A 14,321-nucleotide genomic window follows, 5' to 3' on the forward strand; every position below is an offset into this window, starting at 1 on the left:
CCCGCCGCCGTGCCCAGTCATGTGCGCGGGCCGCCCCGGCCCGCCGCCTCCCGCCTCGTCCCCTCAGAGCGCGGCTGGGCCGGCCCTCGCACAGCACCGCGGGTCCTGCGGCCTCCTCCCGAACAAAAGGGCTTAGGGACAGAACACCGTTTGGTTAAAAAGGCTTTGGAAAGCGAGGGCAGGCGGTCTCGGTTGTGAATATTTTCTGATTTTTCCAGAAATCAAGCAGAAGATTGAGCTGCTGATGTCAGTTAACTCTGAGAAGTCGTCCTCTTCAGAAAGGTACGGCTGCATCTCTTGCATGAACGAGTCATGGTGTAGCATTGCCAAGCAGCGGCGCAGGGCTTTTTTCTTTTCCTTGTCAAGTTTGCTAGCATTGTTTACGTACTGCATGCTAGTTTTTGTACCGTATCCATCGAACCTCTCTTTTTGGTTAAGCTTTGTGCATTTTGGAGAGATTTATTGGTTGTTGTTTGTTTTTTTTTTAATGAAACCTTTTAACGGACTGCAGCATGCAAATCATCCTGTACTTCAGCAGGCTGCTGGTTTGTGTGTGCTGGTGTTGCAGACCTCGCTCCTTTTCAGTGTCATGCAAGCAGCATCTCGGTTTCTAAATTCCTTTTTAAAGACCTCGCGTTTTTGTTGTGTTGCAGGAAACCGTTCCACGGTTGCAAAGGTTTCCTTTCAATCTAGATGCATAGGAAATAGAACTTGGCGAAACGTTTCGTGTCCTGTTATGTGGAAAGGGAGTGTCCTTTGCAAAGTAGCTCAGGAATCGCAAATCCTCCAATTAGTCACATTCTGTAAGATAGATGTGATCCTTGTTCAAGTCTGTGCTAGGAAATGGAGCAGTCGCTGCATGCAGTAATGGTTCATGCCTGCAGGTAAGGACAAAATGACTCAGAAGTGTTTTTAAAGCAATTATTTTATCTGTCAATCAGATTATTGCAATTTGAACTAGCTGTTTTGTTTTAAAGAAATATTTCGAGGTACTAAATGCACGTTAAGTTTTCTGTCGTGAAATAATCGCCTGGTGATTATTTTGTTGATTTTAAATGATCCAGCCCCGCTCACTTCTGTTTTGCTTGCGACTGAATTTTAGGAGATATTTTTATTTTCAAAATCGCTTAAATCCAGAACGACATAATATCTTTTTTTTTTTTTTTCCTTCCCCCGGAATTATTTACAGTAATCATTTCGGCTGTATGCAAAAGGCCATCCGAGTGTTCTGTTTTGTCATTTAATATTAGATGTTGGCAAAAGAAAAAACCCTCCTAATTTTAAGCACTCAAACTGTATGTTTAGCTGAAATTATTTAAAGTGGATTTTGTGGAATGGCTCAGCATAGAAAGAATTGTTAATGCACTGAAAGCTGTCTTAAGGAAACAGGCTAAAAGACATCTTTCAAAATGAATGAGTGCTATGTGGCATGCATAGTTATAAGAAAATGAGCAGTTTTACTTGGTTTATAATTATATTTGTGTAAGATACATGGAAGCAAAGTGCATTGCCTTTCACCAGCCGTAATATAGCAAAATATCAGCAATGAGAGACACAGAAAATGGTGGGGGGGAATGGGTTGTTAAGTCACCTTTCCAAAATGGAGAAATATAAGAAGAGGTTTGAGATATATTTTATTTATTTATTCAGAATTAAGAATCATGAAAGAAGATGTTAAATGTTTATTTGCTTACTTCTGTCCCACCCTGATGCTTAAAATTTTTAAATACAAGACTAATAAAATGGTGTTGATAAGAGAGGATGATGGGGTGAAAACAGTAAAGGAAAACAGGTGTTAACTTGATTTTTGGAAAGGCTTTTGTTGCCATTGCAGTGGGGGAGTTGAATATGTAATACAGGTATTTATTTTATCAATACAAATGTTATGAAGCACCCTAAATCTGATCAGTCTGGTTTTGAGCAGAACATGCTCGTAGTTGAACTAATGGTAGTCCTATATGAATAGGTGTCTGTAAAGGATTATTACACATAATTAGAGAAAGATGCATTTGTCTGAGATCCATTCAAATGCCATTCACTAAAAAGTAAGATTTTATTGCAGCATGATGCGTTATCTTGCAATAGATGAAAATATGAATGTTGTATATGCACATAAATTTCTTTAGAGGATTTAAATCTGTGGTACTGTTTACCTGGAGATTGATTTGACGTATCAGTTGCACAATTTGTGGCCAGTTATAAGCAAAAACAACTTTATATATTATCTGAGATCTTTATAAGTAACCACATTCTTTTCACCTAGCTAAAAATAGATGGAATTTTTTTGCAAGCTGTTATGAAACAGTGCTGTCTATCCTATTAACTGCCAGTTCCTTTCAAGGCCCTTTAAAAATGACTGTGTAAGATGTTTTTAAAAAAAAAATAAAAATATAGTGTTTAGTGTCTGAACTGCTAAACTGTCCTCAGTCTGCTGTATAGCAACATTGCAGTGTGTGTGCTCATACCATACAGACATTAAAATGTGCATGTTTCGGATGGACACAGAAAAGGAATTTGTACTTGCATATTTTTTTATTTCCAGTTTTTCCCCTTGCTCCTAGTGGTTGGACTTTTTGAGAAGCTGAAGTTCTCCGGGTGGAAGATCTGAAGGAGTCTCTGGCTGATTGCTTGTTTTCCGCACTAGCAGAGGCCGCTAGACAGTGCTTGCAGAGCAGGAGGGGAGGGGCAGGAGGTGCTCAGAGCATTTACAGAAACTAAGGAAATGAGGATAGAGAAGGGATGAGAGGGAAGCCCATCACTTGCCCCTTGCTCTGGTTGGTTTTTGCTTTTACAAGAGGCTTTAATGTTTGAAGATTTTCCTGCTCGCTTGGCAAGTTCATCACGTTATCCTATCCTAGAGAAAAAAATGATGAGAAAAAAGCTGGAATATAATGGATGATTTGGCTGTTATGGAAGCTCAACGTGTTAGAAATCCTGCAACGTTCTCTTAGTGTGGTGGTTGTTTTTAAGAGTCTTTTAGGAGACATTAGCAAGAAAGTGAGATTAACCCTTTTGTTGAGCATCCTCTGAGATGTTAAAGACATTGCAGCCCTGAAAAGTAAATGAATACAAACCCAAGACATTTTTCATGGTGAGATTCATCCTTCCTTTCCTCTTCCCTCCCTCCTAGAAAAACTGTAATTGCAGATGAGTGAAGATAAGATACCTGTGTTTTGGTGTGCTGTGGGATATTTCATTAAGCAGAATCAGACAACATCTACAAGCCCTAAATTTCTGAGTAGTTAATGCTGCCCGAGTGCATTCACAGCCTATGGCAAAGTCCTGGTCCCTTGTTGATCAGGTAACCTGGGAGCTGCGAGTGCACGTGTGCACACAGATGTTACGGTGGCTCAGGTAACACCTCCTGTGACTCCCTATGCTGAATTGATTTGTTTGGATATCTGAGCTTTAAGTGTACAGTGGAAATGTTTTCCTCCAGCACACTCACAATGTGATGCACACCTGATTTCTAATAAGTAGTAATTTAACTACTGTGTACCCTCATGTTCTTTATATTTCAGTGGGAGCTGCGTGAGGTTTCTTATCCAAGCCTTGCAAATGTCATTAGAAAGCAAGTAGCAGCAGCCAGACGGAGGAGGATGGTCTTTCAGGAACCCTCCAAGAAAGCAGAAATACTTTAATATCTGTTGTGCGAGTTGCTCAGTCTTCTCATGTACACTCACTCTTCTCATGTACAGTACAGTCAACCTTTTGAGCTGTACAGATTTTCTTTTTTGCCTTTTTAAGGTCTTTGTGGAACTCCTTGCAAGTTTCTGTTTCATTTTAAGAAAAGTAATTTCTTCCACCCGGACGACTTTCTACTCTTTAGACTGCAAACCTAATGTATGTCTTATTTTTCCTTTTCATGCATTTGGACAAATAACTCATTATTTTTTTTAGCTCTGATTTTGTATTCTAAATTTGTCATCTTAGCAATGCAGTTTGACTACTGGTAAAGGTTATCGGCAAGGCTAATAGGTCTGAAGTGTTTGACCTGCTCTTTTCCTGTCTTTCTGCAAAAGCTGCATATGCAAGTTTCTTTAAAAGACTTTCTGCTTCTGTGTTGTTCAGAAAAAATAAATAGAACCCACTCGTGAGCAGTTTTAAAGTAGATAAGCAGTGTGTGTATAACTCGATTTTCATTATTTTTGAGAGGTTTTATAATTAGCAGTAAAGGGAAGATGCTTTCAAATGACTGTAGGACAGCAAAGTTTGTATTATTCAGTATGTAGAAGTATTTGGTGTGGGGCGGTGCAGGCAAGGTTTAAGGACAACTGTTCTGTGGTTTTGTTTGGCTCGTTGTGTTTTTTTTAGCCTTGGGCTATATGTACCCCTCTTTCTTGGTAATTTATCTTTGCAGAGCAAATTAATGTATTTCTCAGTGCTTTTACGTGGTTGCTTCATCAGGCCATTCCAGGAATGCAGTCAGGGATGAAGTAAAGGAGGAAGAAATCTAAAATTAGGAGGAGGAAGAAAAAAGATGGAGAGACTGAGTGCTCTCTGCTTCCTTTTCTAAGAAGAGAACTGATTTTAGTGATGTAAGAGTCTTTGTGAAACAAGTTATGACACTGAAGGATTCCTTCAGGTTAAGGAACTGGGATTTTTTTGTTTTGTTTGGGTTTTTTGTGAGTGTGGTTTTGTTTTGTTGGTTTTGGGGTGGGTTTTTTGTTTTGTTTGTTTTGTTTTATTTTTTAAATTTTTTTAATTTTACTTTAGTTGTGGGTGCACTACTTCTCCTAAGGTGGAAATGTCACTTGTAATGAAGCACAGAAACAAAACACATGTTTAAAAGTAGAAGAACCATCAGCTCACAACATTCAGTATGAGCTGACATTGCCGTGTGTCAGATAAATGGTTTGATATAATTATTAGATAATAAGGCATTATAAGATAATAATTCTATTGTTATTTATGTACCTAACATGGAAACAAATAATTACCAGAATAATGCAACTATTTCATCAGTTCCACTACCTTTTAAACATGTTTTAAAAATACCATCTTTTCTTTAGCTGTGTTCCCTCTTTTTTTTGTTGAATGTAAAAGAAATACTGCTTTTCTATTTCAGGACAGTTCACGTTTATTTTTAGCAGTTATACAACTTTTAATTTTTCAGTTTTGTTTAAAATAAAATATGAAAACAATGAACGGTGTATAGATTTTGGTTTATTTGTTTTTTTATTTTCCTTTAAAAAAAAAACTCGCAAGCTAATACTGCTATTTGTTGTATTTTATCTCATAAGTAGGGAGGAAATCATCCTATCTTAATGGGGGCACTGAGCTATTTGTCCAGCGAGGCACTTCATTCCACCACCAAGCTCTTGTTTGGTGACAGTGTGCCTGTATCTTAGACTAGATACTTAATTTTAGGTTACTAAAATCGGATCAAAACAAATCCTATGTTTTGTGTATTATTCATATTAAAGATTTCTCAGGCTCTTTGTTTTAATGTGCAAGGCTGTTATGTGAAGTATGAAAGTGGTGTAGAGACAAGGAATGCCACAACCTGCCATTGTGCTTGTATAGAAAAAAGGAATGGGAATAGCATATGTTGAAGCAGCCACTTGTGGAGCAGCTTTTTCACTCGAGGTGATACTGTTAAGGGACACTGCACTCATAGAGCTGATAGTGCCTGTATCAGTTCATCAGTAGGCTTTGAAAAGGTTTAGGATTTGAAGTGTATTTTATTTTTCAGTGATAGGCTCTGTTTATTTCTCTGTGTGGAATTTCTGCTATAGGTGAGAAAATCCTCTGCTTTGATGTATCATTAGTATCCCTACTATTCAGACGATCTTCTGTTACCTGTGAGGTATTACAGGGAGGTTTCTCATATACCTTCTGAAAACACACATCTCAGGTTTTGGCACTTCCTGTTGGAACTAAAATGAGAGAACTTTGTTTGGGAAAAGGGTAGGTTGCAGGTCCTGGGGAGTTGTATGAGGTTTTCCTGTATGAGAGCTGTTCACTGGACACTGATTCAAGCATTCCAGTGATGACTATAACACAGTGAATGGCTAAAAACCCATGTATGTAAAAAATGGAAAACTGTGATTTGAACAAGATACTTTCTAAGGTAAACATATGTATTCCAATTCTACTTCAGACTAAAATGCCAGCTAAAAAATAAGGGGTCATTTTAAGCAAAGCCTTTAGTATTACAGATTTAGTCTGTTTCATGACTTAAAACTGTTTGCCTAATCACTGTCTTAATCCTGACTTCACTAAAACGTCCCCTCCAGGCCCCATGACAGATGGTAAAGGAACGTTACCTGGTAGATTGCATAAAGCAGTGCGTACCTATCCCAGATGACTGCATTTCTCTTGTCACTGTGCTGACTTACAAGATAAATTCATTTGTGGTTTTCTGCACCTTAAAAATGCATAATAAAATACTTAGATGTTCGTATAATTCAGTAAATTTACTGTGATGTGATATATGTATTTTCATTGATCCACAATTGGTGTAGTTGCCAAGGGATGCTAAGCAACATGTTAAGCAAATGTATGCCAATTTAAGCATTCCATTTTGTTCCGTATTTTGTGTATTATAAGCATGTTGTCAGGAAATTGTGGCATCTCTCAGCTTGTGAGTTGCTGTGAATCCTGCCATACAGCTTGGGGAATGTCCATCAGTCTTTCCATTTGACTGAAAGTGTCCAGAGGATGTTGTGACCAGAAGGTCTTTTGCTAGTTCTATCTTCAGGAGTTTTACACTCCCGAGCCAGTGTCTGCCTCAGGTGCTTCTGTATTTTCTTCAAGACTCACCTTTTGGCTTGGGTAAACTCTTGACAAAATCCACACAGTCACTGTTACCAAAATCAAATATGAAAGTAATCTAATCTAGGATGGCTACCAAGCTCGTGCTGCTGATTGTGAATAGATGGATAGTGAATTGCTATTTCCCTTTCTTTAGCTTTGCTCTTTTTATTCTTTAAATCTCCAATTACAAAGCAAATGTGTGCAGCTCCAGGTTCTGCCTGTTACATATGCTACACATGAAGGAATGCCAGTTCTTTACCAAGTTTGTCTACACAGCTTTTCTCATCTGATTACAGTTTTAGGTCAGGCTGGCTGGTTTTAAGAATCTGGGCTTTTGTTTTCATGAAGCAACTGCCTATGCCCCAAATCTACTGGGATGTCCACCACCTTCCTAGGGTGGCAAGGACTTGTCCTCACTTGTATTGCTTGGTAGTACTGTGCATAGGGCTAGAGTAGTGTCTATCTTTTGGCTGGGGGTGGGTAAAGAAGGCCATACTGGTGCAGAAACTCTTCTTAAGCTACGTGTTTGTTCTGTGTTGCCAGAGCTTAAATATTAGCAGTAGTTCTGGCAGAAACTGGGGGAATTGTTTTTGTCATTAATGCTCCTATAAAGAGACAGTATCATTTTATTTTTTAACCACTGTATCAGAATATCCAGCAGTGATTTAATTTTTTTTTTTTTGATAGAGGTGGAAAAGGGGTCTGAAATTCCTATGGGTTTCAGTGGACAGGTGTTTTGTTAGTCTGTGTCCAGCATCAGGACCTGCAGATTCTCTTCGTCTGTCATCTTCAGCTGCCGTGGCCACTATCCACAGAAACATTTGGTGTCTGCCATGCCCACATACCAAACAGACGCATCAACCTCTGTTTATTCCATGCCATGAACTAGAATGGAAGATGTTTGGGCTTAGCTCTGTTCTTTATGAATCCTTCTATAAAAGGATTACCTTACCCAAAGGAGACCACGTGTGGTAGTTTTCTCAGAGTGGTGCTTTGTCATCTCCAGTATGAGAGTGTAAAGCTTTTCTGACAGCTCCTGTTGCATATGTGACAAGAATCAGGAATTTCCACTGCTGCTTGGTGTCTTAGCTATGAGAGGTGTCTGCTTCTGAGAAGACTGTAATATGGCTTTGGACCAAGACTTCCCTAAGAAGTATGGAAAAGATGATTGACCACAGTGATTCTGAAATACATTTTTATCAATTAAAACATTTCATTCTAATATAATATAAAGAAGAGTACAGACAATCTTTATAAACTTAGTTTGAAGTCTCACTTGGCTCCTTCCCAGGCAATTTAATGTTTCAGTAGAAAGCCAAATAATAACAACACAGCCTTCCTCAGAATGCTTATGTTTCACAACAGAAGTGAAAGATTGCAGAACTTGCAAAGAAACTACTGGTGATCAAGGAAAAAATCTTCCTCTTTCTCACAAGCACTCTTGATGTCTGTGGGTGAGTTACTGAGATGATGATTTAGCACAGATCCTGTTCCTTGAGCACCCTGCCTGTAGTAAGCTGCCAGAGCATGCATGATTTTTTTGTGCAGACCACTAGGTGCTGTTGCTCTTAATGGAGATCTGTTTATGAGTTTCTCCAAGGCAGGCTTCTTAAATATGTTCCTATAATTTAATTTACATATACTTTGTTTCATCTGTGTTTTTGCTTTATTTGTGCTACCCTTCCATTACAGTGATGTACAGTTGAGTCCTGACTTGGAAAGAAAACACAAACTAAAGATCCAGTCAAGATTCCTTTTGAACGTGTTTAGCACACTGGAACTTCAAGGGCTATTAAAAGAAGGAGAGGACATCCAATTGAAGTAGAATGGTGCCTGAGAATGCCAATACATTTTTCTACTGTCATTTAAATACTCAGTGATTTACAGAATGCCTTAGCAAAACTGAATACCCTGTGTTCCAGTGGATACCAGGAAACCTTAAGCAGGCATAGACTTCCCCGAACTCAAATCTGAGGCAGATTCACTTCACCTTCAAAGCATTGATAGCTGTGCTAAGAAATTTGCTAAAGGAGTGTATCCTTTTAGCCGTGCCAGTTGTTAGAGACAGCCACATGTGAAGGGCTTTGGGTCCCCGGGGCATACCTCCTGTCCCAGCTATTAGGTACGTGCAAGACTGCTGCAGTTCTGTGTCCCCAGGGCCAGCCAGTAATGAGACTGAGCGCTTATTCCCAATAGGTGTGCGTGCATGCACACATGCAGAAAATACATACACAGCTGGCCATACAGATCAACAGGGACTCAAACCAGTGCTTTTATTGGCACCCACATAAACATACACAGAGCACTCAAACAAGAACTGGACGGACAGCCCAGTCCTGTTCCTCCTTTCTAGCGCCTCATGATGGAAGCCCACTGGTGGTATTTCCACACAAACTCACATGCTACATGGGTCCCCCTAGTAGCTGGTTTTAAATGGTTTATGTAGTTGCTGACCTCGACCCACTGAGGTCCCCCCGTTGTTGGCATCTAGACCTGTGAACCTTCATGGTTTGTGTTCTCACTCCAGTTGCTGGTACTTGGACCTCTTACCTTCTTGCTGGACAGTCTGGCTGGGAGTTGAATTGAGTTCACACACACTCAAAATAGAAAGTGCATCCACAAAGAAGTCAGACATAGTCTTTAATGGCAATGTAGGATAGACTGTTGTGACTGAGGGCAGAGCTCAGTCAGACAAGTGCACTGACCAGCCAGCCATTTGAACTGGACCTGCCACATTTATCCTCTTTCCTTGCTGTTTTGCAATGCTTGTTTCTCCCTTATCCACCTTTATCTCTGTCTTTTTTTGCCTCTCGTGCCTTCCCCTAGAAGTTTCATAATGTCTTGCATATTCTCAAAATTCTCTACCTGTTGTTTTTCTGCTGATCCTTGCTGGATCTTTTTCTGTTATGGTTAGCCTTTAATCAGATAGCCTAACACTGGTCCCCAGCACCTGTTAAAACTTGATCTAGGTCTCTTTGGATTTTTGGCAGTCTGACAGGGACGACCAAAAGTTTGAGATCAGCTCACGATAGAAAATGCACAATTCCTTTGCTACTACTTCTCAGTCTCATGAAAATTTAATATTGCAGAGTTTTGTCTACTACTTAACTCCTTTCAGTTTATAGACCTGTATTTCTGGAAAGGAGAAGTGAGGTATCTTCTTACAATGTGTTAAATATATCCTCTATGCTTTGGAGATACACCTGCTGGAGATGTTAGGCTCATACGTCTAATAAAGGCAGAGCTCGGCAATGACCACAAGCAAGTAATGCTACTTGGTGATTGCTGCAAAACCTGTTTGAGGTAAGATAGCACAGGGACAAGTAGTAATAGTAAGGAGTTGTGGAGCACGAACCAATTCAGACCAGACATCCTGCCTCTGTGTGATCTGGTCCAGATAAGAGCTGTCTGATAATAGCAATCAAAAAGTATTTCTTGGACCAGTTTAAAAAAGGCAAAAAGCAATCAGACATTCTTGTTTGGAAGGGAGTAATGTCTCCAAGGTGGACAGGAAGGACAGTTGTTTATTTGACCTGCAAGCATCAAGGGATTGCTCAGTTCCTTTGCAAGGTAGCAGAGCACGCAAAAAACAGACCCACAATGTGTATTAGCCAATATTTGACTATCTGACATCTGTATTCAGAAAACCTGGCATGTATTATTTCTACTGTAAGAGCCCAAGAGCTAGCTAATACTTGAGGCTTTGCCAAGTTGTTTCTCTCAGGAAGAGAAATAGATTATGTGATTTAAGGATTGTGTGATTTTTTTTGTTTGTGTGTATGTGCAGTCCTGTTTATTTACAAAGAATGTCAACAGAGCTCTGTTTACTTGCAGAGTAGAAACAAAGTGCCACAAGCAGCTATTTTGCTGATGTTTTTGAGTCTGCCTGTCTAGCATGTACTGTACTAAACCAAAACCCTGAAACCCCAGTAAACAACACCCAAAAAACCCCACACAGCTTCTTCTCCTGAGATCACAGGCATGGTATTTGTTGCTTGGTTTTTTTTCTGCGTAAAACACAGAGGCATATATGACTGCAACAGTTTACCCTCATCCCTTTAATTTCGTAACTGTTATTTATAAAATTCTTAATTCTTCACACACTTTACAGTCTGACTGGATATGATGTTTCAGTGCTTTGGACAGCATTTTTCTTTTCATTTTTTTTTTCTTACAAATGTTGTGTAAAAGACCTAATGTTCCTTTTTTAGTTAGACTAAAAGGAGGGTATTCAGCCCAACCAGCAGCCTTGGTTGCAGCCAAATATGTGAACTGAATTCTTTAGAGAGCAGCTTGATCACATACACTATTCTTTTAGGATAACAATGCCATACCTAAAATATACCTTTCAAAAAAAAACAAACTTTTGCATGCTACAATACATTTATTCACTTTCTGGACTCTTCAGTTTGTTCCCAGGTCATGTTGCCTGGCATCTGAAGACTTTTGCCCTTTACTGCAAATAGCTCTGGTTGGGCCTTTCTCACGGACAGGTGTGAGCTGCTTTAGGATCTGTCTTCTGGGGCTTCTGCCAGTTCCTCACTGGACTTCTCCAGGGCAAAAAACTTTACATCTAGTTCATCCTCTTGTGGTTTTGGTGGTTTGTTGTTTTTTTTTTTTTCCCCCTTGTAAATGATTGCTTTTCCTCTATAGAAGGCCTGACTCTAGGTTACTGCATGATGGTTGACCACTCTGCTCCGTTGGTCTTAGCCTGCATGAGTCAGCTGGAGCTGACAGATGTGTTGCCTCCCTTAACTCCTGAAATTTTCTGAGACTTACCATTTCCTGGCTCTCCAAGCTTTTTCTAAGGCCTCGTTGTTTTGTCCACAACTGGCAGTTCATGTGTGTACTGTTGCCCACAAAAGGCAATCTGAGATTCAACTGCAGTGGAGTTGCAAGCAGGAGATTTATCCCAGAGCTTTCCCTTTACCCCGCACCCCAGTCCTGATTCTTCTTGTCTCTCTGTGTTCAGGTACCATCTGCTCACAGTCCTCTGTCATCTGTTTGCTTTGTTATTCCCTGCCTTTGCTTGTGTGCTAGCTGTTTGAAAATTTATTTTAAAGTATTGATGCATTGAAAGAGATCTGGATTATGTGAAGTGTAAGTTAGAGAAATTAAAGTATGGTAGTACTTCACTTGCTTCTTCATCTATGCATGTTTGACAAATATTTTATAGTAAGTCAGAGATATCAGCTTGTAAAGGTTAGAGTTCACAAGAGAAGTAATAGGATTTATTGTGATGTAGTAAAAAATTACCCAAGTATGTATTGAAGGACAAAAACGTTAGAGGCTTAAGATACTGATCTGCTTTTCATATGCCAAGTAATACAGAAACTTTTCTTGGGCAATCTCATCTTTTTTCACTGATGATAAAACAATCATTTTGGTTTTTGTGGAAACTGTTGTGAGGTAATAATTGGGCAAACTGTATCAGTTTCTTCATAATTAAACACAAAGTTATTTTAACCTATGACTTCTGGTTTTTAGGTTGGTACCAGTTCATTCTAAGTTATAGAATGCAAGCTGCAAGCAATCAAAATTACAGGAAAAAATGAGACACTCAACTCATTGAGTAACTCATTGATAGGAGTTTGGCAATGAAATTAAAATAAAACTGTTGTGTTTTAATGTTAATAGAGATGGGTGAAAATTGATAATTCTGAATGTAATGCAGTTAACTGACAGCATGGATATGAGTGTACAAGGATTTACTTGTAAAATACATTGCAGTGCATTTTTTGTTAGGACAGACACATTATAGTAATTAGTGGGCTATGGTTATTTTTATACAAATGTAAATCTCAGTGAGTTATATTTTGTGTACTGCAAGCATTCAGTACTATTATCTGCAATGTTGGCTCCTTCCTGCGTGTATTTTGTGTCCCCTGTTGATTTGCTTCTTGCATTGATTAGGTAGGATGATCACAGGCAACACTAGAGCAACTCACGCTGTAGCTTTTCAAGTAGTGCTGGTGGCCTGCTGTATGACCTAGATAGAACCGGTAGGCAATCAAGAAAGGAAATGATTCTTGCTGAGTAAAAGTGATTTTTTTTTTTTTTGGAAGCAAGATTATGCAGAGTTCTCAGGGAAATATATTGACAGGATTTCCATATTCAGTCTGCTTGTCCTCCGAGTTTAGTCACAGACTGCTTTGGGGTATAGTGACAAGTGTTTCTTATTTTGACTGTAATAAAATTTATTTTGTTTAAAAACAGATTTGAGATAGTAAATTAAAAAGTATGTTTTGTGGCATCCCTTTGCTTTAAGTTTCTTGTTAGAAACTATGTAAATGGGTCACAGTGAGTGTTGTAATTGATTACTGGAGGAAAGTATTGCTACATCTAGTTTTAATTATTTTTTTTTTACTTCCTTTCAAGTAATCCAGTCCTTTTTTAATCAAGTTTTCCTGAGCTGGACATCAAAGTTTTGGAATTTGAAATATAATTGAAGATGGAAAATCTTAGAGTTTTAGTTTTTCTTTTGGCATGTTTGTTACTGTTCTTAGCATTCAATCCTATAATTGCATAGTAATGCAAAAGTCTGCCTTCAATTGCAGTTTTGTTTCACTGTATGTAACAGAAGTCACTGGAACTCCAGCAAAATAGAGCACAAAAATGTGCTTCCTTGGGCCGGACAGGAGGACTTAAATTGCTGTTGTGTAGAGGTGTGGGTGATGCCAGTGGAGGTGATGTGCTCTGTGAGTCACTGACTGGGTACTGAGGGGAGAACTTGAGAGCTTAGAAGGCAGTTTTTATTTTATATGTAAATTTGACTTCAAAGTGCAAATCTTAAGAGGCAGTTACTGGAAACCATGAAATGCACTGTTTGTGTTAAACTTAAGGGGCAAAAATTGTAATGAAACATAGGAAAGGGTTAGTAATGTTTATACCATTGTAACAAATACGTCCTTTGTCAGTAACTTCCCCCCCCTCCCAAGTTTTATGGGCTTCATGCTAGTGAAGTTTGGCAAATATGTCTAGATGTCACCAATTACTATTCCAGTGTTGCTGACATGAGTAGTTTAATTTTTCTAAAATTGGTTGAGTATACCGTGTTTTGCTGAAGTCATATTGTGCATTGCTTAGGGTTTCTTTTTTATTTTGTTTTCTCAAAGTCTGTCGATTGTGCATGCCTTTCAGCATAACTTAGAACAGTCCAAGCTCATATTGAACTGGAATCCGTAAACATAACTGAGATAATGGCAGTGTTAGGATGTAATTGGGTTCGTTACCGATATAAACACAAAAGGGAAATGTTTTATTCACATGAGATTATAACATTCATATGATTATGATTTGTCTATTTGGAAGTTTTCTTTCAAGGGATTTGATTTTTCCTAAAGACTGGGATTCTCAGTGTGTAAGATATATCTGTGTGTTTCTTCCAAACAGAGATTGCATAGACATGGCATGTACACTCTGAAGACAAGGATTTTTTTTCCCAGTTTTTGCTTTTTAGAAGAAATGATACTTCAGTTTTGAGAAGTCATGTTTAATGACTTCCTGTAAAGCATAAGTTTAAAGGAACATGTAAATGCAATATATCTTTAAAAAATTGTTAC

At 38.7% G+C, this 14,321-nt stretch overlaps 1 protein-coding gene across 1 annotated transcript in view; it reads left to right on the forward strand.

Moving 5' to 3' along the window:
- Positions 1-54: 54 nt before the first annotated feature.
- The window catches only part of LOC104538634 (SRSF protein kinase 2), a gene marked incomplete at its 3' end in the record, with an annotated part of 57,254 nt that continues 42,987 nt past the window's right edge, over positions 55-14,321 (forward strand). Inside the window, exon 1 of the mRNA XM_010181899.1 lies at positions 55-282. Coding sequence (XP_010180201.1) covers positions 245-282 — 38 coding nt within the window. The remainder of the gene's footprint in view (positions 283-14,321) is intronic.

Source organism: Mesitornis unicolor, unplaced genomic scaffold (assembly GCF_000695765.1).
Source record: "Mesitornis unicolor isolate BGI_N332 unplaced genomic scaffold, ASM69576v1 scaffold23080, whole genome shotgun sequence".
Classification (NCBI taxonomy): domain Eukaryota; kingdom Metazoa; phylum Chordata; class Aves; order Mesitornithiformes; family Mesitornithidae; genus Mesitornis; species Mesitornis unicolor.